At 47.8% G+C, this 23847-nt stretch overlaps 4 protein-coding genes and 1 long non-coding RNA gene across 7 annotated transcripts in view; 3 read left to right on the top strand and 2 right to left on the bottom strand.

Annotated features, from left to right (window-relative positions):
- Positions 1–8301, top strand: part of adam22 (ADAM metallopeptidase domain 22) — a 32213-nt gene extending 23912 nt beyond the window's left edge. For 2 of the 3 annotated variants that reach the window (XM_057044285.1, XM_057044286.1), the window contains exons 15-31: positions 98–197; positions 276–347; positions 425–517; positions 588–668; positions 771–821; positions 892–955; positions 1028–1133; positions 1223–1342; positions 1411–1579; positions 1662–1773; positions 2376–2466; positions 2595–2648; positions 2900–3100; positions 3338–3438; positions 3524–3590; positions 5619–5742; positions 6085–8301. In XM_057044285.1, coding sequence (XP_056900265.1) covers positions 98–197; positions 276–347; positions 425–517; positions 588–668; positions 771–821; positions 892–955; positions 1028–1133; positions 1223–1342; positions 1411–1579; positions 1662–1773; positions 2376–2466; positions 2595–2648; positions 2900–3100; positions 3338–3438; positions 3524–3590; positions 5619–5742; positions 6085–6105 — 1627 coding nt within the window. In that variant the 3' untranslated portion in view covers positions 6106–8301. The remainder of the gene's footprint in view (positions 1–97; positions 198–275; positions 348–424; positions 518–587; positions 669–770; positions 822–891; positions 956–1027; positions 1134–1222; positions 1343–1410; positions 1580–1661; positions 1774–2375; positions 2467–2594; positions 2649–2899; positions 3101–3337; positions 3439–3523; positions 3591–5618; positions 5743–6084) is intronic. The other variant, XM_057044287.1, reaches the window with a different exon arrangement.
- A 34-nt stretch (positions 8302–8335) lies between these two features.
- On the bottom strand, positions 8336–11184 carry gtpbp10 (GTP-binding protein 10 (putative)). Its single transcript, XM_057044290.1, has 10 exons — positions 11037–11184; positions 10532–10725; positions 10333–10424; positions 10056–10200; positions 9901–9974; positions 9757–9809; positions 9561–9668; positions 9382–9459; positions 9168–9291; positions 8336–8684 (listed from the first exon to the last, which is right to left on the bottom strand). The coding sequence occupies exons 1-10, from the start codon at positions 11079–11081 to the stop codon at positions 8479–8481; spliced, it is 1119 nt and encodes a 372-aa protein (XP_056900270.1). The 5' UTR covers positions 11082–11184; the 3' UTR covers positions 8336–8478.
- A 530-nt stretch (positions 11185–11714) lies between these two features.
- On the top strand, positions 11715–17132 carry osgin2 (oxidative stress induced growth inhibitor family member 2). Its single transcript, XM_057044289.1, is given in 7 exon segments — positions 11715–11870; positions 13843–13935; positions 14029–14165; positions 14227–14418; positions 14524–14615; positions 14695–15041; positions 15044–17132. Coding segments are annotated over 6 exon segments (1662 nt in total). The 5' UTR covers positions 11715–11870; positions 13843–13868; the 3' UTR covers positions 15871–17132.
- On the bottom strand, positions 15929–23743 carry nbn (nibrin). The gene is made up of 17 exons (XM_057044288.1): positions 23576–23743; positions 23265–23386; positions 22908–23035; positions 22657–22816; positions 22470–22573; positions 22271–22388; positions 21053–21243; positions 20883–20983; positions 20674–20806; positions 20399–20598; positions 19975–20143; positions 19170–19764; positions 19002–19091; positions 18769–18909; positions 18211–18324; positions 18091–18140; positions 15929–17353 (listed from the first exon to the last, which is right to left on the bottom strand). The coding sequence occupies exons 1-17, from the start codon at positions 23604–23606 to the stop codon at positions 17320–17322; spliced, it is 2481 nt and encodes an 826-aa protein (XP_056900268.1). The 5' UTR covers positions 23607–23743; the 3' UTR covers positions 15929–17319.
- LOC130532051 (uncharacterized) lies at positions 20005–21600 on the top strand. Its single transcript, XR_008952250.1, has 2 exons — positions 20005–20127; positions 20380–21600. It is a non-coding gene; the product is annotated as an uncharacterized LOC130532051 (long non-coding RNA).
- Positions 23744–23847: the final 104 nt, after the last annotated feature.

The following is a 23847-nucleotide window of genomic DNA, read 5'->3' as shown; positions in this document are numbered from 1 at the left end:
AAAGAAAACAGCTCCAAAGTGGCACACCTATAGCACAGCCATGGTATATGACTGAACTAGTGATGCTTTGGTTTTTGTTTTTTCCCGGATATTCCAGTTACTACCTGCCCAAGAGGTTCTCTGACTGCAACGTGGAGGAGTACTATAACTTCCTAAACAGCGGTGGAGGAGCCTGCCTGTTCAACAAACCCATTAAGGCACATCTCATATGTCCGGTGCTCGTATACGTATACATAGATGTGTGAGTGATAAATCTCCTCCCTTTTCTCTCTCAGTTTCTGGATCCGCCCGTGTGTGGAAACGGTTTAGTGGAGCCAGGAGAGGAGTGTGACTGTGGCAGCCCGGTGGTGAGTTTCACTGTGAGCAGACATATCTGTGGCCCTCGAGGCAACTTTCAAAGTGGATGATTGTGTGTCTTTTTTAGGAGTGCGCCAGAGAAGGAGGGGCCTGCTGTAACAAGTGCACGCTGACTCAAGGCTCCAAGTGCAGCAACGGGCTCTGCTGCAGCGATTGCCAGGTACGCAGCACTGCACATCGCGGTTGCGCAGTGTTGGGTGGAAGCTGATCTCAGTTGTGCACCCCTGCAGATGGAGTTCATGGGGGTTGTGTGCAGAGACGCGGTGAACGACTGCGACATTCCGGAAAACTGCACAGGCGACTCCAGTCAGGTGAGTTGACGGCCTCCCTGCACAGATTTACGCAATATACAGATATAACAGTCGTGGTTTTGGAAGTGATGGCCGTTTCGTCTGTGTTCTTTGGCTCTGCAGTGTCCACCAAATGTGCACAAGATGGATGGATACACCTGTGAAAAGGATCAGGCAAGGAAAATGCTTATTTTGATTCAGTAAAAAAAAAAAAAAGCTCATACGTCTGCGCATCTGTCCACAGGGTCGCTGCTTTAATGGGAGGTGCAAAACCAAAGACAGGCAGTGTAAATACATTTGGGGAGAGAGTAAGTGGACGTGCAGCTTCCAGGCGTCCAGGTTAGCGTGCACAGCCGTAAATGTTCCTTGTGTTTTATCAGAGGCGACGGCGGCCGACAAGTTCTGCTACGAGAAGTTGAACATCGAAGGGACGGAGAAAGGCAACTGTGGGAAGGACAAGGACACCTGGGTTCAGTGTAACAAACAGTGAGCGCGTCCTTCCCGACCTCTGCTGCTCTGTCCCCCTGCCCCTGATTTTGCTCTCTGTGACCACTGCCTGCGTCTCCGTTCATCAGGGACGTTCACTGCGGGTACCTGCTGTGCTCCAACATCTCGCCCGCTCCCCGACTCGGAGAGCTCCAGGGAGGACTGACCTCTTTCTCGGTGGCTCGTCACAGCGCGTCTCTGGACTGCAGGTACGCCCTCGACGGCCCTCGGCTCCACCGAAGCGCCGCCGCCGTCTCTGACTGCTGTTTCTGCTCAGTGGCGCTCACGTGCTGATCGATGGAGACACCGATCTGGGCTATGTCGAGGACGGGACAGCCTGCGGGACGGACCACGTCTGTTTCAACCACAAATGCCTCCCCATCCACCAGTTCAACTTCAGCACCTGCCCCGGGACCACGGACAAGACCATCTGCTCCGGACATGGGGTCAGTCCACACACGTCTGCGCTGGGGGATGATTGGGACAGTTTAGGAACAAAGATATTGAGTGTTTGTCTTCGCACTGTAGGTGTGCAGCAACGAGCTGAAGTGTGTGTGTCACCTGGGCTGGACAGGAGAGGGCTGTAACTCCACGTCCCCCCGCAGCCACCTGGTGGTGGGACCCACTGCCTCGGTTTCAGGTGGAGACACGAACGCTTCACCCCTCCGCTCGTCCTCCTTCATTCATCCATCCTTCTCTGCTTCTCGTCCAGTTCAATTCTCGTCATTACCGACACGATTTGTTTTTGCGTGTAGTTCATCGGGCACACTGCTTCTGATTTTAGTTTTCAGATGTGTGTTGGCTCTCAGACCTGCTGCATGTTGTTTTATTTTTATTTTTTACATTATTTTCACACTCATTCTTTGTTGACAGGCTGATGTCTTTGACGGAGTGACATGAGGTCAGATTTGAGTTCCTTTTCATTGTGTTTGTTTGTTTCCCGGCTCCTCTTCCTCTCTCACCCAAAACTTCAACTCATCTCAGTCAGTTTCTTCTGAATATTGTTGCTGTTTCCCTGAATAAGAGCCCGCCGCTCCTCTTCAGAGTCTCGCTGCCGTGGCAACAGCGTGACTCTACCCACTTTCTTCCTCCCTTCTTCTCCTTGAACTCTTCTCCTGCTGATTGATGTGTCCTGATCCAGCCTGTTTGTGGTTTGTGAATTCCCTCGTGTTTGTGTGACTGACAGGACGAGCGACGGGCTGATTAACACGCTCTCGGCTCCGCTCTCTTCCTCTGTCTCAGGTATCACCGTCACCAACATCATCATCGGGGCGATTGTGGGCTCCATCCTCTTCCTCGTCCTCATACTGGCTGCCACAGCCTGGTGTTACAAGTGAGTGTCTGCACCCGCCCCATGAAAACATTATTGTTGTCAGAATATTTAATGGTTTTGGGAAGGAATGGCAAGTCAAGAACATTTGGATTACTATTATTGATGGACTGACTCAGTTCTCTTCACAGGAGCTATAAACAGAGGCGTTATGTTGAGTCCGAAGTTCACCGAAGATTCTGCAGGTTTGCTCGCTTCCACTCTTTTTCGTTGATTTGACTTTAAATCAGATTGATGGCGTTTAAGGTGCAACATTAAGGGTGAATAATCAAATGTGTCTGATGTTATTACACGCATCATTTACTCCAGTATCGCCAGAATGTTGATAAGATTGTTCCTCAAAATGGGGCTGATACAGTGTTACAGTCTCCGTAATTAAGGATTAACAAATGATTTCCCCTTAAAGTGTAATAAAAAAACACTGTGTTGTTTCCAGGCAAATGCCCCCCGGTGATTATGTCACCAAACCCGGGGACGCAGACTCCTTTTACAGCGACATGCCTCCGGGCGTCAGCACAAACTCGGGCTGCAGCTCCAAGAAGAGGTCAGCCTGTCTGTCGCACCTGCAGATATGCGCCCTGTCCTTCACCCCCTCCATCCCATCCCTTTCTCAGAACATCTCACTGTTTGGCTTCAGGTGTGCCATCTCGTCATCACTCATTCGTGTGCTTGCAAACTGTGCACGTGTTTGAGGTTTTATCCAGATCACCGCGGCGTTGTCGAGCGTGTTGGTGGAGAAATGATGTATGTTTCACAGCTCTGGCATCGTCCTTCATTTACACTCACTTCCCCCTGGATCAGATCCATATTCCCAGATGAGCTTTACATAAGTACTGATGCGTGCGTGCGTGTGTGCATGTGTGTATACGTGTAGATCAAACGGCCTGTCGCATTCGTGGAGCGAGAGAATCCCAGATGCCAAACACATCTCCGATATCTGTGAAAATGGCCGACCGAGGAGCAACTCCTGGCAAGGTACCAAACACGTCCACCTCCGGACACGAGCGTATGTGCACGCGTTTGCCTGTGAATCGCACGTTTACGGTCCGTTTCTCCGTAGGGAACCTGAGCGGTAATCGGAAGAAACTGAGAGGAAAGAAGTTCCGCGCTCGTTCAAACTCCACAGAGTAAGTTTGTTCTGGTATCAAAGGTGCACTCGACCTCAACTTTACGCTCAGAAATACACATTAGGAATATATTCAGTCAAGAAAACCATATTTCTCTTATAGTCAGAGTAATTTCAGCTCAAGTCCAGTTTCTGCCCTCAGTCCAAGATCGGCACATTAGGCTGATGGAGAAATTGGAAAATGTATCATTCCAATAACACAGAAGAGGCAAATAATGTGTGTAAATGTAAATATATGAAAACCTATCATCACCCAGAGGTTGCAGTCAGTTTTTACTGACACTATTCGACTCCCTCTGTCTGTAAAAGCAGTTTCTTTTTAAAATATACGATGGTAAATAGGAATTGTGGATGATTTTTAAGAACTCCGAATATTACAGTATCACTGTAATATCACTATATATCACTGTCTTGTCCTGTGAGAAAGTCTCCTGCAGTCTGAACCCCTCAGCTCATGCCTGGCCTGTAACTGTGACCACACGTGACCTGGTGTTGAATGTGACCAGCGTGCAGCGCTGCCTGTGGACTGGTTGGACTGGTTGCTTTGCAGGTTTCTGCATATGAAATAACCCGTAGTGCACCTGCTCCCACTGCAAGCATGACACGGGAACGCGTTCGGAACGATGCTGCTTGGAACCGATAACCCGGCTCTGCGTGTGGGTGTGCGTGCGTGGTTGTGAGATGGTTGTTGTCGTGTGAATGCTCTCTCAGGTCTGTCCGCCATCTTCTCGCCATTCTCTCCAATGCATCGTGGTCTTTCTCCTGGTTGTCTCAGCTCCTCCTAAAATATCTCCCCTCCCTCCTACACTTGCACCTGTCTGTAGGTTTTCACCTTTCCTCTCCTTCCTCCCTGTTCTCTCCCCTCCTACCCTCCCCGGTGTTGTGTCCATCGCTCCTCCCCCTCCTCCCCCTCTCACAGGTATTTAACCCCGCGCCACAAAGCAGAGTTTTGTGATGTAACTAAGTGGGTAGAAGATGTGAATAGAAACACGCAAGGACCTTACATTAGGTATTACCTCAGACCATGTCCTTTGACCCCTACACTTATCCGAACCCCCCCTCCTCGTACTTTTGGTTCCATTTGTGTCAGAGAATGATCAATGGCACCAATTTGGTCTTGTTTTGGGTTTATTTGAGTGATACCACTTCCCATGAGGGATTATCATTATATGAGTCTCATTTTCTGGGCACTTATTTCATTTTAGTTTGATTTGCTCCTAATATCTTTTACAACCTTCTCTCCATTAGTAATACACATGCAGGACAGACTCCTTTTTCCTTTTCTCCTCCTCTTCAGTCTCCTCTCATCTCTGCATGTTCTGTGTTGTTGTGTCTGTGAACGTGCGCGTCGACCCGTAGCCGCGCTGACGTCAGCCGATACGGTCTGTGATCGCGTCCAAGGTCTATAGGCGACCCAACAAAACTCAAGCCCCGAGGCCGATATCAGAGCGCTGCTCTTGGTAGGTTAAAGGTCGCCATGCCGGCTCTGAGTGGTGTGATCTATAGACCTTCACAGTCTCGTCCTCGTCCACACTGCTGCTAACAGCCTGATAGAGGGACTATGAGGAATACGTGGATGGCTTTTTGGTACCAGAAATAATCCCTCCTTTCTTAACTCAAATGCTCTCAGAGTCTGAAGCACTGCTGAGGAACTTTTAATGTCACGGGAGTTCAGCATTTCTTAATTCCTCTGGTACCAACGCTCCACCTGCCTCCGCCGCTCCGACCGGCCCTCCAGCTGGACATCCAGCTGTGCTTCACGCCCGTCCCATCGCCTCGTCACCCCCCACCCCCTCCCCACCCTCGCGGGCACATTTGGACAGCGTGGACTGAGGCTGCATCTAAAAGCTGAGCTGGGCCACATTTGCTCGCCCATTTTACCAGATTACGATCTGCCTCCTCATTTCTGCGCCTCCAGTTGCAGTTTTTAGGATCAGCCTCTCTCTGGTCGACTCCCAGCGGGAATATGTCAGCAATACTTGCTGCCTTCCAATAAACGAACCTCTGCAATTATGCCTGTTCTTCTCAGGACGCTGTCACCTGCCAAGTCTCCGACTTCCTCGACAGGATCTATCGCGTCCAGCAGGAGATACCCCTACCCCATGCCCCCTCTCCCCGATGAGCTGAGGAAAGCCAACAGGCAGAGCGCCAGGGCAAGTATCGATCAGGAAATACAGCACTTCCGGCTGTAGAACCGGAGCGAAGCGATTGCCGTAAAGTGTGTGTCTAGTGGATCTTTGATTTCGCAATAAGAAGTTTAGAATTTAATTTATATTAATGTGTTCTGGGCAGGGAGGAAACGTTTTCCACACTCATTTCAGTACTTTTTTCCTTCGGCATCCTCTAACTAAATTAAAAACAATTCCGATCGTACATTTTCCAGATAAATTAAGATCTATTTATACCACAAATTCATTAAAAAATATATTGTTATGTGATTTACAGTCAATTTTTAATTTGAATTTTCTAAACTTCTTCCTTTTTTTCATCCTCAGCTGTGGGAAACTTCAATATAGCCCCTCTTCAAACGACCGAAAGGAGCTACACTCCTGTTCTCTGTTCAAAGACGAAGCAAAATTGACTCATTAGTAATTAAGGAGGAGGGAGAGCGCACTCCCCCCCTGCCCACTGGCGTGGAAAACGGCTACATGCGTGCGTGTGCAGGCTTCTCCGATGCTGTCATGGCAGGCAGCGTCGTCAGGTGCGTCTCCACGGGACGATGCAGAGACATCGGCTCACATCCACCAGCTGGAGCTCAGGCTGAGCTGTTCCTGCTCAGGACTCACCTATGAGAGGCCTCCACCCCCCTCTCCCATCACTCCCAGCCCACCCTTTGTTTTAACCCCCCCTGAACCTCTGGAGCTCCTCTCTTTAAAAGGGCACCGGGGGGGTCAGCTGTGCCGCTGCACTGATCTTGAACTTGGTGCACGAGCGTCGCTGCACGGACTCTGACACCGTGCGCCCGAGAGCGAGGCCGTCTCACTGGAAACCACCTGCTGAAAGCGGAAATACACCAAGTGGTTTTTATAAAGTGTGCGTAGGTGCAGATGCTTTCTTCCCATATAGATAACCCATATAGCATCATCGGTTATAGCCCAGACCCAGTGACACAACCCCTACCTTAACCCCCCCGCCCCCCCTTGTTTGAGTTTGTGTGTAAATATGTACAGGAAAACACACACAGCAACTTCCCCCCAACTTCCTGTTGTATGGTGCAGTACTTAGAATTCTGTAGATAGAGCGTAGAGATGAGTCCACACTCCTCCAGCATTTCTATTTTCCGTCTTCATCGCTCCCTCTCTCTCTCTCCTTCCTGTACGAATGTGACCTATATAGCGCTGTTTTTTTCCGTCCGAGACAGAATGTAAATTATGTTTAAGCACGGCGATAGTTCCGAATGACCTGCGACGCCCGAGGAAGTTGGCGAGAGTGTAGAGCGTCGCTGAAGTGGCCGTTTGTGGATATTTAGGACATTTTAGGCGTAGTTAGATGTGCCGCTTTTCACCGGTGGAGTCTTGAAAGATGTATTTAGTGCCCCCCCCTCCCCGACTAGGACGTGCGGGGAATAGAGGTGACGTAAGAGTCCGCTGATAAAAGAGGAGAATCTTGAAACTGTGATTTTGAAATGTGCATTTTGGAGTTAGCTGTAATGACATATTAAGCTTTGTAAATGATGAGCTGTGCTGTACAGTGCTTGCTGTTTGAGCTAGTGAAGACCGACAGCATGGCAGCCACAATATGACATATCATAATACATGATCTCAGACCAGATTTGGGGGGGGAAGCATGTTGCTCTATTATTTACCCTCAGTTTTGATCATATGGTACCACAGAGGCATCGTTCAGGTACATCATCACAGGAAGTCACGGGATTTAGGCCCGAGACATAAGGTGTTAGACCAGGACAAATCACAATTAAGTTCATTGTGTAGCCACAACATTTTCACAACTTTTGAGCTGAAACTCTGGCCGCAGAGGTTCCGTTTGTCATGGTTCCTTCTTTCTCTGCGGTGTGGACACTCATTTGTAATTCATGTATTAGGAAAGGAGGACATTGTGTCGTGTACAGCCATGACTCAAACAGGAATTAAGTGCTTTATGAGTGTAAAGCTTTTCGAATGAGGATGCGTTTGGTTTTGTCCCAGGGCTAACGGAAGCGCTGGCTCCTCTGGCATGTAATAACCTGTATCATAAGAGCTTTTGGACACACGATGATGTAAATGAGAGCCGCCTGAGCTTGTGATTTGCCTTCTACCAGAGCTTCGTTCTCTGGTCTCCTTTAAAATGTTGGTCAGTGTCAGGTGACCTGCGGATCCCCAAGGCTGTGGAGAGTGCGCCGTTCCCATGTTCCCGGCGTCGCACCATTGCAGCCCGAGGACTCTGGTCTGTGGTTGGGACAACGCGGCCACGGCCCCTCCGGGGAGCTCAAACATATCTGCCGTACGCCATCGGAGCCGGAGACGTGAATGTACGTGCTTGATGGGAGAACACCATCATCGGTCCTCGGCCGCACGGTCCAATGGAACCACTCGCATCAGCGCTCTGCTGCGGGAACCTTGAACATCCTACATGTACCAATATGGTCGCTGTTTTATTTTTTATCTCCCCTGTATGCTGTACAGATTGATGCAAATATCAACCCCCCTATTTTTCCCTATTAATCATTCAGTATTGTAATATATTTAATATAAAATAAATCTTTCTTCAACACAGGTCTGTGCTGTTACTGCAGAAAATGTGTCCAAATAAATTCTCTTGCGTTTATTTGTAGGCGGGGCATCAGGCTGCGTCCGATAACCAGCTGGTTTATACTTACGATGACCTGTCTCCCGTTTAGGTTTTCTTTTACGTGTCCACAGTTTAAGTCTTGCAACTGAGGTCCGTGTCCGTCACCAACGCGAGTAGTGCTCCAGCGCCCGCAGCTTTTCCGCGTGGATGGCCCTGTTCGCCGTTTCTGCGTCCTCGTCGAGCGACTCTCGGATACGGGTTTTCAAATGGTCGATGCCGAACCCGGTGGCGGCAGAGACGGGGATGACGTGTCTGAAAGTGAGCTGGTCCTTCGGTATCATGTCCTCGGGCAACAGACTGGAGAACTCTGCAGGACAGGAAGGAAGGTGTTGAACATGTGTAACCAGTGACAGAAGCTCCACCACTGTTCAGAGTTCTCTGATTCACCTGGTGATGGAAGATCACCAGGTGACGCTTCACCTGGTGATGGAAAGATCATCAGGTGAAGCTTCACCTGGTGATGGAAAGATCACCTCCTCTGCTGTTTCACGCGCCTCTAATCACAATAAGTGATGGGCTCTGGCCTCGGGGACACAGAGGCTGCTGACTGCTCCTCAGGGCGGAGAACTAAGAAACGCTTCTTCATTTTACCATAATGACCAAAAGGTGTTTGCACTAACTTTCAGTTGCTATGGGAACAGTGACCTCATACGTTAACAATGTCAGGATTTGTTTTTGCTTTATGCATTAGGGCAGAAAAATGAAAGAATACATTTTGTTTGCCATAAGAATCCCACAATACAAAATACAAAACTAGCGACAGTTTAAATAAACAGAGATGCAAATTTACCATGAGGCTTTTCTAGTTGCTCTTTCAGCTCTGCCAGTTTGTCTTCAGCATCGGGCAGGTCCATTTTATTCACCACCAGTAGAGCAGGTTTAGATAAGAGCTCTTCTTTGTACAACTCCAGCTCCTTGACACCACGCCAAGAAGGAAGAGAAGCACGGTGTAAACCTCGAGACGAACACTCATCGAGCTAACAAAACGTTGGCATCAATCGCACCTTTGTGAGAAGCTGAATCGCCTCAAAGGCCGATCTAAATGGCGTTTTGGTGGCCAGCTGGAAACCGCAGACGTCAACCTGCAGCCAGATTTAATAAATCATCAAAGGCAACTTTTATATGATTATTGTGTAATGCACATACATCACTCAGTTTAAGTATTGTCACAACTGTCACTCACCACAAACAGTAGCTGTTTTGTTCTCTCCACGTGTTTAAGAAACTTGTGACCCATGCCTTTATTTAAATGGGCCCCCTCGATCAGGCCCGGGAGATCAGCGACAGAAATCTAAAAAGGTAAATAAATCAAAGGACAACCAGCGATAAATAGGAAATGATTTACAACGTATGCAATAATGTCACATGTGCACACTCACCTGCTTATGATCTCTGTACATCAGTTTCCCGAGTTCTGGCTTTAGAGTTGTGACTGTGTGGCAAAACATTTGCAAATCAAGATTTCGCAAAAATGGCTTTTCAGTCTGCACGTGCGCACAATTTTGTGTTGTATGTGAACTGACAGGCATAGCTGGCAATCTGTGGTGTGGCGCTGGACATGGCCGTCAGCAGCGATGACTTTCCAGCATTTGGGAACCTGATAATGAAACCACATTACAACCACAAAGCATTTACAGAAATATTTAAAACCATCATGACAGTAACCACAGGTTCTCACCCAACTAGGCCCACATCAGCAATAAGTTTGAGGTCCAGCCTTATGTGTCTGACTTGGCCTTTACTGGGCTCAAATCTAGAGTAAAAGGAGCCGCCAGACCCTCCTTTTGCCACCAACACACGATCCCCATCAATATTCAGGTCACCTTGGAGGGAGAGCAATGAAAAGTTAGTTACAAATACTGGACTAGTCCCAGGGAAACTTACTCTTTCTTCCATTTCTAAATAATCCCCGTGTATCAATTAAAATGAGCCGATATTACAAAACTCTGGCGTACCAAGCTTTTTCCCATCATCGGTGGTGATGGTGATGCCAACAGGTGCCCTGATCTCAACATCCTGGCCCTTCTCGCCTTTCAGTGCACGGACACTGTTCATGAAAACCATTTAAAAGTATTAAAAACACGATTGACACAGAAACCTGGTGTCAATGGCCAGTGAAAACAACCTTTTAAGGAGGCATATGTGGAAACAAACCTGCTGTTACTTCCTGTTCCAGCAGCGAAACGCTTCCGAGGATGCTTGTCCGAGACTCTCTTTAAGGTCAAGCTCTTTCCAGCCACCACCCAGACATCTCCCCCGTTTCCTCCCTGTCCCCCAAGGCGTGGGAGCCCCATGCCCCCACTGCCTCCACGGACATACAAACGGAGGTTGTCCAAGAAGTTCCCATACTAAACAGAGAAAAAGGAAAATTACAGGGTTGATTTTGGAAAAGTATTTAAGACAATATTTATACAGACACAATGCCCGTACTCTAAATATAAAAGACCTTTAATATTGCTGTTCTATTCTTTTTCATCAGCGAACAGTAAACGGGGTTGAATTTTATTTTTTGTGACTAAATATCACAAGGTCGTCAGTGATGTTGTGATAGCACTGACTTGATGACAATCGCGGCTAGCTAACAGTTAGCTTACTAAGCAACTTTAACGCAGCTATTGAATACATTTAACAAGATTAAAAACGAAGTGACTACACTCACTTTGCGAAAACAAATTCTGCTAATGTGAACCATCTCCAGTAGCATTAAATGCTACTTTCAGTGTAGTTCTCTGACAAAGCGGCTAGGTTCCATGTGAAGAGCTGGGGACCGGAAGTAGCGTGTTTCTTGCGTTGCACATTGGTTAATAAAATACAGAAGGCGGGATTTACATGCTTGATTGACAGCTCAGTAGACCGATTAATAGCTGTCAGATTGAGCCATATTTCTCCGATATTATGTACACGTGATTGCGCTCGAAAGTATTAAAATCCAGTTACTACTTGAGGTAATTAAAAGATCCAGCATTTTTGATCGTCCCGGGCAAAAACAATGTACAAGTATTCACTTTGAAGACGATCGGGAGAAAGGATGCTGAGATGCTGATCTCATGTTGCGTGAACGCGCTCGCGGTTGCCGGTGCAGAGCGAGATGCGCATGTGACCACACACACACACACACACACACACACACACACACACACACACACACACACACACACACACACACACACACACAGCATCAGCAGACAAGACGTGGGAGCCTGGACGACATTTATAGCCTAGTCTGTATAGACCTGAATAAACCAGGTCTGCGCGGATCGAAAAACACGGAGGTAAGTGTGCGCGTGTAAGTGTACGTGCTTGATGACGAAAGAGACGTTTGTTTAATGTCTCGTGCAAGACCCCGGTTAGTTTTAGGTCCTCCCACCGGTGTCTGCCTATTTATACGGTTGGAAAACGCCACATTGGTTCGTGATAACGGGGCACCGCTGGGAGACTGACGCCTCAGAACGCGGTGAGGGATTTTGATTCTGTCTGAATGTCGCGGATCCCGGTAGGTGCGCGTTTGACCCAAATGATGCAATGGTGGCGTCTCAGCCGCTGCCGCATGTGCGCCCTTGTGCTGCGCTGGATGCGAGCTGCAGGGACCTCGGCGCACACGTCGGGACTAGAGGGGTCTTGGGAAGGGGGGGGGGGGGGGTCTGTAAGGTGGATGTGCGCTTGAAGAGGGAAATAACATGATTTTGTTGCGTCAGTTTATAACCCAGGAAGCCGTCACGGATATAGATTTTATAGGTACAGTCTGGTGCGTAAAGTTGTAACTAATATAGTCGATCGCTCTTTGAGACAGTCCACGCTGCAGAGATGTGCTTGATGTGTTGCAATCCATCTGTAATCTATCAAATTAGAACCACTTTAAACAATAACATGACGGTGATTGTCTGAAGCGCAATGGTATAGTGTAACTATAGCAGCTGCAGGTGATTTTGTTTTCATTCTTATCACCGAATTAACATTTTAATTAGATTTATCGACAAGATGATTGGCTATTAATAACTATTTCTATATAACTGTTTATTTAACGCACGATTTATTACACTTTAACACATTTAGTAGGGCCTTTTCTCATTATTTGCCATACGTCTCAGACGAGTTAAACAACAGGAAGTCAGAACAAAGTAATTTTTAAGTAATCGCATTACTTCAGAACCGAATGCATCAAAAACTATTAATCATATCGTTCTTCCAGTTTCAAAGGATGGGACATTTGTTTGACTGGAGTATTAATATTATTTATTCTTACTCTGGATAACATTGTCCCCTCGTCTTCACTGTGTTATGACAAACCAAACATGCCTGTTCGCACCGTTTTAAACCCCCAAACCCCAACCTGTGCATCAAAAGGGTCCAATAACAACGGCAGGATTTTCAGCTGGGCTCTGCGATCCAATGACATTTGCTAATCAAGAAGCTCCTTCAAGCAAGCAACATTGTTTAGCCACTCAGAGTGTTTCAAAAGACCACTTAGTCTAGGGGAGATGGGACCAGCGGCAGGGCACAGACGGTATGCGCTGGCCAGTTGGGGGCACGGCGTTCTCTGAACAGGACGGACAATGTGTGGAATCCCTTTGACTGAGGGTAAACAAGCCGGTGACCAAAGGCAGCCGGTTGGCCTACAGACGCAGGTCAGACAGGGAGAGAGTGGGAAGCAGAGAGGGAGAGGGGTGCCCGTCACACAAGGGGGAGTGTATTTGGAGCGAGCCAATGTTTTGGGATGTAAAACAAAGGCGGTTTGGGCAGTGTTTTGGACGGCATGAAACTGGGGCAAGTGGGGACTCTCTGCTGTGACTGGCAGCCAATTTGGTGGGAGTGTCTGCGGTTGTGGCAGTGTGTGGTTGGTAGGCATGAGAGGAGGTGCTCTAAAAGTTTGGTCTGTCAGTGTGCCAGGGCCACATTCTCACCCTGCTCCCGCTGAAAAGGGCGGTAAAGATATAAACAGCCCCAGTGGGATTAGGTCCCACTCGGAGGAGTGATCAGGGGGGATTTGCTGCCCAGCGGGCACACAATGGCACAGTCGTGTTACACACAAACACACATCACACATGGTCGACGGCGATGTTTCACAACAGACCCTGGCCTGCATAGAATAGAACCTTGGGTGGGGCGGGGGTAAATAAAGGGTAACGTCCCAGCGGGCCATGTTGGAGGGGCATGAGGATGTTGATGGGACAGCGGCTCCGGGTACGTTTTGAAAGTGTTTCAACATGCGTGAAGCCCCAGACAGACGGGTAGAGTCATGGCTAGAGGCACAATAACAGGATACATAAAAGTACTTTCTGCATCAGGATCGAAGCCAATGTGGGCCAACAAACAAATACAGCGAGCTGATTTGAGCATGTTCAGACAGCTTGAACTCGAACGAGGAACCAGGCAAACAAGTCAAGTCTTGGCCTTTGGTAGAACATGAAATATCTGACTACAGAAATGTCTGGAACTGTATCCACATTGCTGTCTTTCCTCCTTAGTCCCGGCTCTGGCACAGGCTTTAGCCATGCCTCTACTGGAGGAGACCACGCTGCCACAAGAGCACCCACCCACTGTGCCTGTGGTTATCATAGGTAATTTGCTCACATGTTCTTCATATTCATCCACCTCCATGGGTCTATTTTTCTTTCATTTAGTACAAACACATCCGCAAACTTGTGTTTTAGGCAATGGGCCATCGGGTATTTGTCTGTCTTACCTGCTGAGTGGATACAAACCCTACCTGGATACAGCAACGGTCCATCCCAACCCGATACTCTACAGAAAGCTGCAGGACACCAAGCACCTGCCCATCACAGAACAGGTAACAAATTCTATATGTTTACATGTAATGCCAGTGTCTCACCACCCATTTGCTTTTGCAGGACCTGGAATATTTGAGCGAAGGTCTTGAAGGCAGGTCCAAGAACCCTGTGGCGGTACTTTTTGACACATTACTGCATCCCAATGCAGACTTTGGCTACGAGTTCCCCCCTGTCCTGCAGTGGAGGAGAGACAAGCAACAGCACATCCCACATCTGGTTCTGGGGAGGGCAACACCTGGAGGAGCGTGGCATGTAAGCTGGGAAGAGTTCAGCTGGGGAGAGTCTGAGTAACGGATCTGTTTTCTTGTCAGTTTGATTGATGATTTACCTCTGCTGTTGTCCCCCCCACGCCCACAGGCAATGGAAGGCTCCATGCTGACTATCAGCCTCGGTATATGGATGGAGCTTCCTGGAGTTAATTACAGGGACTTGACGACTGGAAAACGCAGGTATTAAGCGACAACCACAAAGGCAGGCATGCCTCCCATCTCAGTCTCCTGATGTTCTCCCTCCCTTTCTTGTGATTAGGGATGTCACCAGTGACAGAGCCACCCCCGAGGAGATGGCATCTTACTATCGGAACTATGTGAAAATCAAAGGCCTCCAAAAGAATTTTGTTGATAATACTTACGTGACCTCTGTCCAGAAACTCTCTCGTGGTCATGAGGGGAAGGGTCTGGAAAATGGCCACAGTGAGCAGGGAGATGGAGAGGTGGGAGGCAGGAATGAAGGCTTTGACCGAAATGGAGTCGAGTGTCTCAAAAATGGTGGGGGGGCCCTCTGGGAGGTCAGGGGGTATCAAAAGGTGCAACACGGCACCCATGTCCCTTTCTCCGTGTTTGCTGAGAATGTGGTTCTGGCCACCGGTGCCTCAGATTCCCGGTTCGGCTAGATGCTGAGGGGGAGAACCTCCCGTTTGTGTTCCACAGCGTCTCGGACCTAGCTTTGGAAATAGGCCGACGGAAACTGGATGCGAACTCTGACCCGGTTTTGATAGTGGGCGCCGGTCTGTGCGCCGCTGATGCGGTTCTCTGTGCTTGCAACAGTGGCGTCAGAGTGCTGCACGCCTTTCGCAGAGGCGTCAACGACCCAGATCTCATCTTCAAGCAGCTGCCTAAGACACTCTACCCAGAATACCACAAAGTCTACAACATGATGTGTTCTCAGACCTACGCCAACGTCTCTCCTTCCTCCGACTCCAACAGACCACAGGCAACGAGCATCGCCTCTTCAGTATGCGCCAAAATGTGCCCGAAGCCCCAGCTCGTGCCAGGGAACGTGTCCGGGAGCGCTGGCGTGAGCCTCTTTCCTGACTACACCAGTTTTCCCGAACACTGTGTTCTGTCCTTCCAACCCGACATGAAGTGTTTGCTGCAGGGTAGTAACTCCCTAAAGGCTTTCAAGATCTCCGTGGCCCTGGTGCTGATCGGCACCAATCCAAACCTGTTTTTCCTGAAAGATCAGGGTCAGTATCTCGGCCAGGATCCGACAAAACCCGTTTCCTGCAAGCAGAACCCCATCGATATCCACCCCTACACCTTTGAATGCACCAAGGAGCCGGGTCTCTTCGCCATGGGCCCCCTGGTGGGAGACAACTTTGTGCGATTTTTGAAGGGCGGCGCTCTGGGCATTACTTCCTGTCTGCTGAAGAGGCTCAAGAAGAAAGGGAAGATCATCACGGGTGGAGGGAATGACTTTATCTAAAACCGCGGCGGAGAGCAGGGCGCTTGAGTGTCCTGGCGGGGATGAAGCGGTTGGGGTGTTTTTATCGTGAATGCAGTGTTTTCTCAGCAGGGCTTGTGTTTTTCCAACTTTCTGAGACCAAAAAGGACGTACACAAGTTTGCAAAGAAAAGGCGTCTCATCTGTCCCTAAAAGAAGTCTCCGAGAGGTCCATCTTGCTGTGTGCCAATCTTTTCCAGTCAGTCTGTAACTGAACGTGCAGTATTGTCATCAGGGTTATTTAAAACTTTCACTAATTACGCTTCTGTTGTTTGTCTTTGCGCAGATGTTCAACTTTCTTTGGCTACAATTCAATTGTTAAATAATCTGTCAAATGTAGTTTTCTGTGTTTGGATACAGCGTGTGGCTAATCCATATCGATTCCTGATTATTCTGGTTATTTCTCATCTCTAAGATAATTTTGGGCTGCTGTTGTAGTTTGAGCCGTGGACCAGAAATTGTCTAAAATAATCCAACACGTTGCTTTATTGTGCTGCTGAACGGCTTTCTATGCAAATGATCTCACCTTTATTTGTGAATGTACTGTTCTCGTCTGGATTCCTGCTTCTTGACAATTTCTCATTTGCTTTTATTCAGCGTGACTTAAAGTCCCTCATCATACATTATGTAAATGCCACAACTATTACACAATTTTCCTGTCAATTTGCCCAGAGTTAGCTCATCCATATCCAAACCCATACGGATAGATGCAGAGCGAGGGATGAACATAGCAAATGGAAAAATTTTAAGCTTATATGGAAGAGGCCATAGTGAAGAGAACCCATTAAAATGGCTTTAATGATCCTCTTCTGTCAACTCCAGGTGCAACTGGGACTTTCATGCCCGCGCCTGAGTAGTTGTACAGATTTGAATGGTAGGAAACTGATACCAGGAGGAAATGTTTGACTAATAATTGTGATTAATTTAATTTTAATCACAACAAAAGAACCTGTAAAGCCTACGACGGAAATAGAGACATGAAGTTTGCTGAAGTTGGAAACAGACGATGATGTGCACAGATGAGAAGGTGACACGAGTCATATTTATGAGGCCCATGTGTAAAAGTGCCTGTCGGGTCATTAGAACGCCACCTTTAATCTCTTGAACTTTTTATTTTCAGCTAAAACCAGGGAACACACACCTCGTGGCAAACTAGTTCCAACGCTCTCTTGTACAACTGTAAAGTTTTTAAAGTTTTGTATCATGCATTTTTTTTATAATAAAGGCTTTAGAAAAAAAAAACAAGTCTTTTTTTCTTACATTGTTGGCCGTCGGTGATTCTACAAGGTGGCGGATTAGACATGCATAAAGGCAGCAAAGAAAAGTGGAGTTTAAAGAAATAATGCAGCTTTTCTATAAATGTGATACCGAAGACCATCAAAGGAATGGCCTCGTTGATGGAGCGTGAGCTCTTCGATTATACCAGCACGTTTCATCGTCTCCTGCTCATCTTGGCGGGGTTGTACCTGACAGAAACAGAGGAGAGCGAATTTCAGTGTCCAGAGCAGCTTTTAACGGTCCGCTTGGCTCATTCCTCGGTGCCCTTAGCAGCATTTTGAACAAACAGAAAAAAACCACAACAGCCCCAATGAAGTGTTGTAAAACAGAGACGCTGTTTGAACAGCTTAAAGCAAACAGGCTTCCTATAAACCCGCGTCTGGATGCTTCGTTTGGACGTTTAAAAAAATGACCCCGCTGTTTTCTCAGCCGCAGAATCTGTTCCTGGTTACGCATGAATGACCGAGCTCGAGTCAGTGATCAAACAGTCCGCGCACGCACGCACGCACACACCAATCCAAGACTGTCTCTTTTCTGCTTAGTCAAAGAAAACACGCCAGCAGCCGTGCTATCTTACATCACCGCCGTTGCCTCAGCAACCGCTCTGACGAAAGAATGACTATGTTCTGATTGGCTGAGCTGGTCTTGCAATGTCCTCGGCTCGTTATTGTGTCTGAATCAGATTATAGCAGGCCGAGGCTGCGTTTTCATTCACTGTAGCGGAACATAAACTGCACATGTGAGAAAGTCTAGTAGAGAAACTGGAATTGGAGCTGTTGATCACCGATGCGCTCTGGTATTAGAACACACAAAAACCAGTGTGACGGGTCATGTAAAACAACATAAAATGGTGTGTGTTTCAGGAACAGCTCTCCCTCAAACCTTGACCAGTCTGGCCGTCCCAGCGGCCGAAACCGATTCTTACCTAAACAGGTCGTCTCCTACATTCTCGTCGCGTCTGCTCTGGCGCTCCTCCTGAGACAAACAGAGCCGAAAATCATGAATCCAAGCCGGAACACAGAGAGAGGAAAACTGACAGCCGTACCTCCACGACGTCTTTCAGCCACTCGTCCAGGTCCGAGTTTTTGCCCCTGTTGTGAACCAGAAGATCGGAGCCGCTGATGATGTGAGGCGAGCCTCTCGCGCCCGGGACAAAGTGCTGCAACGTGCAGATATCAAGAATTCATATTATATTTTTGGGATTTACTTTTTTCCCCAGGAGGTTGCTGTATTTTTTAACTTGTGTCTGACTTAAAGGTGAAACTACTGTCGCTCTAACTAAAGTCTGGAACTATTTTAGCAGCTCATTAAGCACCTGTACACTGAAACCCTCCATCAGCTTTGCAACATATTGAGTGTGAGCAGAGTATAGATGAGTCCAGCTCAATATTCATCCTTGCTACTTTGTAAGCACTCATCACATCAATACACACCATGAACAATTAGCAGCAACATATGGCGGTGCCATGACACTGAAATCCATGTGGAGGTCGATAGTCTACAGACAAACGAGCACAAACGAGCATGGACAGCGCCATTGCTGAACAGCAGAGGAAGCTCTCCGCCGCACGTTGCCGTGGTGCACGTGACAGCGTGCGCTGACCTTGCGGAAACATTTGAAGTTCTTCTCGCAGCTGGTGTCCGGCATCCGCAGGGGTTTGACTTCAGGGGCCTCGGTCAGCGTCAGAGTCCGAAACTCCACAACCACCAGCTTTTTGGGAAGGTCTTGATCGATCGGAGCCTCCTGCAGAGGAGCACAATCGATATTCTACAGATTCATGCAGAAGCTGTGCCGAAAGATAAAAACAGAAAATACAACAAAGTTGAAGGACTTACTTGGACTTCCTGCTTGATCGCGACTGCTTTCACAGGACGCTTGGTCTCTTCTTTAGGCTGCCAATCGTCTGCTATGAGTAGCTCTAAATCCTAAATGAGCGCAAAAAAATACAGAATAATATGAACACTGACAATATGATTTGATTACAAATGGAAGTAACGCCTCACCTCAATGTCTTCAGAGGCCTTCGTGTTGGTGTGTGTTGAAGATGACGAACTTTGGGGACGTTTGCTGGATTCCTGATGAGTCCAGCTGTGCTCTAAAGGAGGGGACTCTTTGGTCTTGAGGGAACTTCTGTGCCGCTCGGGTGTCTCGCTCTTGTTCTCGTTCTTAACATCATGCTGCCGTCTTCTGTCTGTTCCATCGCCTTCACAGTACAGACGCTGTCTTTTACTTGCAGACGACGCCCCCTCCGTGTCGACACCGCAGGTCTTTTCGTGCGAGCTCTGCATTAATGGTTGGGCTTCCTGGCTTTTAACAGCAGGCAACTCATCATCGAAATCCATATCCACAGACATTATGGACTCCAGCTCGTCCATCTCGATGTTCTCTTCTTCTTCCTCCCTCTTTCTTTTATTTGGCTCCTCCTGAACGGAGAGGGAGATCCTGTCTCTCTGTCCTGCCGACTGTTCGGGGAAAAGATCGGCAGCAGAGTCCAGAGGAGGCTTATGTGAGTCTGAAGCATCCTGGGCCTGAAAACTGATGGAAGAGTCCAGCGTGGCCCGTTTGGGCTCCGACATAAAAGGCTCATCCAGCAAAGGTCTGACAAAGAAAAGAGAGGGGCAAAAACAGCATAAGCATGTTTGCTTTTTTATTTCACGTCTAACCCATATGATTAATATAGCGGGGCTGATTCAATTGAGAGAAAAATCCCCATTTACTACATTTGCTTCAGTATTGGACAGCATTTCAGATTAAGAGCATATCTATTTCATCAGCATCAACCTGCCACCCTGAGTAGCAGCGCTCCACCTTTTCTTGCTGACAGGTTGAAAGAAGCTGGTCAGAGTTGACTGTTTCTGAGGGGAAACCTGAGCAGAGGCCTTTGGTTTCTGAGGAGACGGAGTCCCCAGGAATCTCTTTGAGCCCCCGTTGGTTACGGGGAGCGATGGCTGCACCCTACTGGTGCTGCTGCCTGGACCTGGGACAGAAAGGACAAATGAAAAAGATCCAGACCACGCTCATTCACAAAACTTAAGACATTCAGCTGGACAAGAATCAAATCTCTAAAGTCATTGATTCCACCATTGCTGGAATATTCATTACAACACTAATTCAGTCAACAAATAAAGTCAGACTTTTGGACACACCCAAATAGTAACAACCCAAATCCTGGTTAATGCTTTGCTATTTACACAGGAAGCAACATAACGGGAGCCATTTTTGAGGGAGTTACCTGCCACACTGGACTCGGGCTGCTTCCTGTGCCTGTCTGCCTGCTCTGCTGTGAAGGGTCTCTTATTGTCCGCGATAAGATGCGCGGTTGTTTTCTGAACTGCTGTGTTGGATGCGTGGGGCCGGCAGGTGCTCCGGTTCTCCCTCTTCTCCGGAGTTTCTCCGACCACCGTCCCTTCCCAAACTTTGCTCTGTTGTGTCCTGATAGATAAACCCAATCAGCTGAATCAGAGGGGGAAGGACCAGCACAAAACCACTGTCAGAACGTGGTTTTACCCTTGAGACGTTTCCGTGTTGACTGCGTACGCTGTGATGTTCTGGGACGCTGCGAGTAACACGGTCTCATCCACCGCCGCGCTCTGTGACAGTGAAGCACTGACTATTCTGGGGTGCACTTTCAGAACAGGCTCTAAACCACAAACACAAATAGATCGATGCAGTGGAACGGAGACAGGAATCAGCCATCGACGAGCGCGCCGAGCTACCCGAGTTTGCTGCCAGGTGGGACGGATTGCAGTGCTGACCACAGGAGGCATAAATGGCGGCCAATCCAATTTCAGACTCTGTGATGACTCGCAGGCCTTTTCTGTGCACGATCAGAAACGGAGGGTTAGGCGTTGAACGCCAGCAGCGTCGCGCTGATTACTGAGCGGACCTGTGGACGATGTTCCTCACAGACTTTGCCCACTCGGTGGTGGAGGGAGGCAGCAGAGCTTGAGAGCTGCCGGTCGTCACGTCGATCACGCAACTCTGCGGACTCTCCAGCAGATGGCGAGGCAGGGAGCCCTCCTCCAGCAGCTGACTCCTGCCGCCCCCGAAGCTCACCGCCGCACTCAGACGCTTCAGCTGCAAACAATAGGGAAGAGCAGCAATTACAATAAAAGCCACCCAGTCAGGATGATGCTGCCCTAAAGACTTTGAGTGATCCATAAATGTTTCAGTTACTGCAGGAGTGCTCGCACCATGGGCACGATAATGATCGATTATGAACGTGATAAATGATAAAATGGACCGAGTATAGGCTAAAAGTCCAGGAAATAAAGAGCAAATTGCTTTTTGAGTGAATTTCTTGAGTATTTCTCAGCATCCGTGAAATTGACAGGGGTCCGTGCATTCACTCGGGATTGATTTGCCTTCCTGTTAGCTTAGGCTGCCTTGAGATGTATGCTTTAATTGCTAAGTATTAAAAATAATTTCAGATTTCACTTCAGTTGTCTAAAAGGTTGCCTTCGTGTGTTCCAGCTTCACATCTGTATTCACACTGAGACGTCACAGTGGCAGACAGAAACATAGACACCTGTCTTAAATAAATACAGATTTGTTTAATTTGCTATCTATATGTACATCTGAACAGTGCTACATGTACATCTCTTCATAAATATTGTACAATCCTCTAGCATTAACAATGAATAGGTATTCTAGAAAAGAATCATTGGAACTGCTAAGCAGCAAAACAACAGTGAGGAGTGAGTCTCCCAAAGGATCTCTGCACTCTCTGCCTGGCAACCGGGGATCATTTGGTAAATACGAGACTCAGATTATTACCTGGTTTTCCACTGAGCCAAACAGGTTAGTTACAAACCCAAAACCAAGCTTTAAAACCAGTCATTGGCCCCAGGTGCACTTTACAGGAGACAACTGCTTTCACCAAAACCCTGCTGCACTGCGGGCCTCGTAGGACTGGCTTGCTGGCCCTGCATTACAGGCTAATGCGGGACATGCAGAGGGACAGTGAGCAACTCGCCTAACTTCCGCTAGGTCTGCTCGACAGTAGTGATGTTGCGCCCTCTAGCGGTGAAAATACGAATGACACGACTGAGACTCACCTGCTGCTACATGACTGCAGGATGTCACAAAGACAGAAGAGACCCACCTGCTTGGCAGTGAGAAACAAGAATGTTTTTCCATTGAAGAGCTGTCTGCGACCTGGAATCACTCCAACATTAACGTCCTCTTTAATCAAACTGGGCTCATCGATCTCAGGAATGAACCTTTAACACAAAGGACAGGACAGAAGTGTTTGGTTTCCATCCTGAGTGTTGACAGGTAAACACCAATGGCTTATATTCTACCTTTCAGCTTTAGGAGGGGGTAGTTTTTGCTGAACGCATCTGCTGAGCTCTGAGAAGAACTCTGGCTTCACAATGGGACGACAACAGAGCAGAGCAGAAATTGTCTATTAGGAAAACAGAAAGTGTGTCATGTTAATGTTGAAGGCCGAGTTACACATGCAGATTTTTTTTAAAAAGATCTCTTTACCTTAACAGTGACTTTAACAGATGTCATGACCAGGTGAGTGCACTCCAGAGACCAGCTGTTTACCAGGTCTCCACCCAAAGCAGCTAGGGATTGGGAGAGCAGCGCCTTGCCGTTGTTGTCGAGACAAGATGAACACACCACCGGCTGCACATGTTCCACACTGAGATGAGGCAGGGGAAGGGAAAAGATTTAAAATGACATGCACCTCAGCTCTAAGTATATAAGAATTAAGCAGATTCGGGGGTACATACATGAATTTGCTCTCAAACACCCCAAACGTAACGCTGTCCCCTGGATTCAGGTTGACTGCCGTGTTCTCAGTCATGCGCTGGCTGTTAATGAATGTGCCGTACTTGGAGCTGTCCTTCAAAATCAGCGCCTACAAACATTCAAATATCATATCACTTAAATAATTGAGATCCACATCTATCAATTTATGCTTTATCCATGCATTTCCTAGGACTGCACATGTACATTATATACAGTACAGCACAGGATAAATTAATATCCTCCTCTTCTGGGATTTGCCACATTCAAAATAATAATATCCAAAATGCCTGGCAGGAAATCTTTACACTGCTCCAATCAGGTTAGAGTCTTGCACTTACTTGGGCACTGGGAACCAGTTGAGCGTGAGCCCTGCTGATGGACTGGTCACTGGTCAGAAGGATGTCACAGTTTTTACGCCCAACCACATAATCTTTCCCGGGGTGGAGATAGTGGGTCTGGCCTGTGCAAAAGAGCAGACGAGTGGTCATAAAAGTGGCCATGCTCCTCCTTAAGAGTAAGAGCTAAAACGACAGAATGTATGTGATGATCATCAGAATCAGAACAGTTTTCCCTCCTATCAGTAAGCCAGTGTGGACTTAAAGCAACACTACTGAGCTAGCAGGAACGTTAACAACACTTTTAAAAGTACCTCCAGGCTGCAGCGGTGCCAGAACCCACATCTCGCTGGTGGATTTTAGCGTTTGTTGGTTGAAAATAAGTTGAATTGGAGATAATCACTTTATTTTTGTACATAAAACCGAAAGCAACCACCCAATGGCACTTTGGCGGAATGATCGCAACGCGCCAGTGTGTGACGTATAAATCAAGCGCCAGGATTTACATTTCAAAATAAAAGTCTGTTTCCTCGTTGTCCATTATAAATAAATAAAGTTAATTTGTGTCTTTTCAGCAAGTAAAAAA

The sequence above is a fragment of the Takifugu flavidus genome, chromosome 10, assembly GCF_003711565.1.
Source record: "Takifugu flavidus isolate HTHZ2018 chromosome 10, ASM371156v2, whole genome shotgun sequence".
NCBI lineage: Eukaryota > Metazoa > Chordata > Actinopteri > Tetraodontiformes > Tetraodontidae > Takifugu > Takifugu flavidus.
This window is presented reverse-complemented; position numbering and strand designations above follow the sequence as displayed.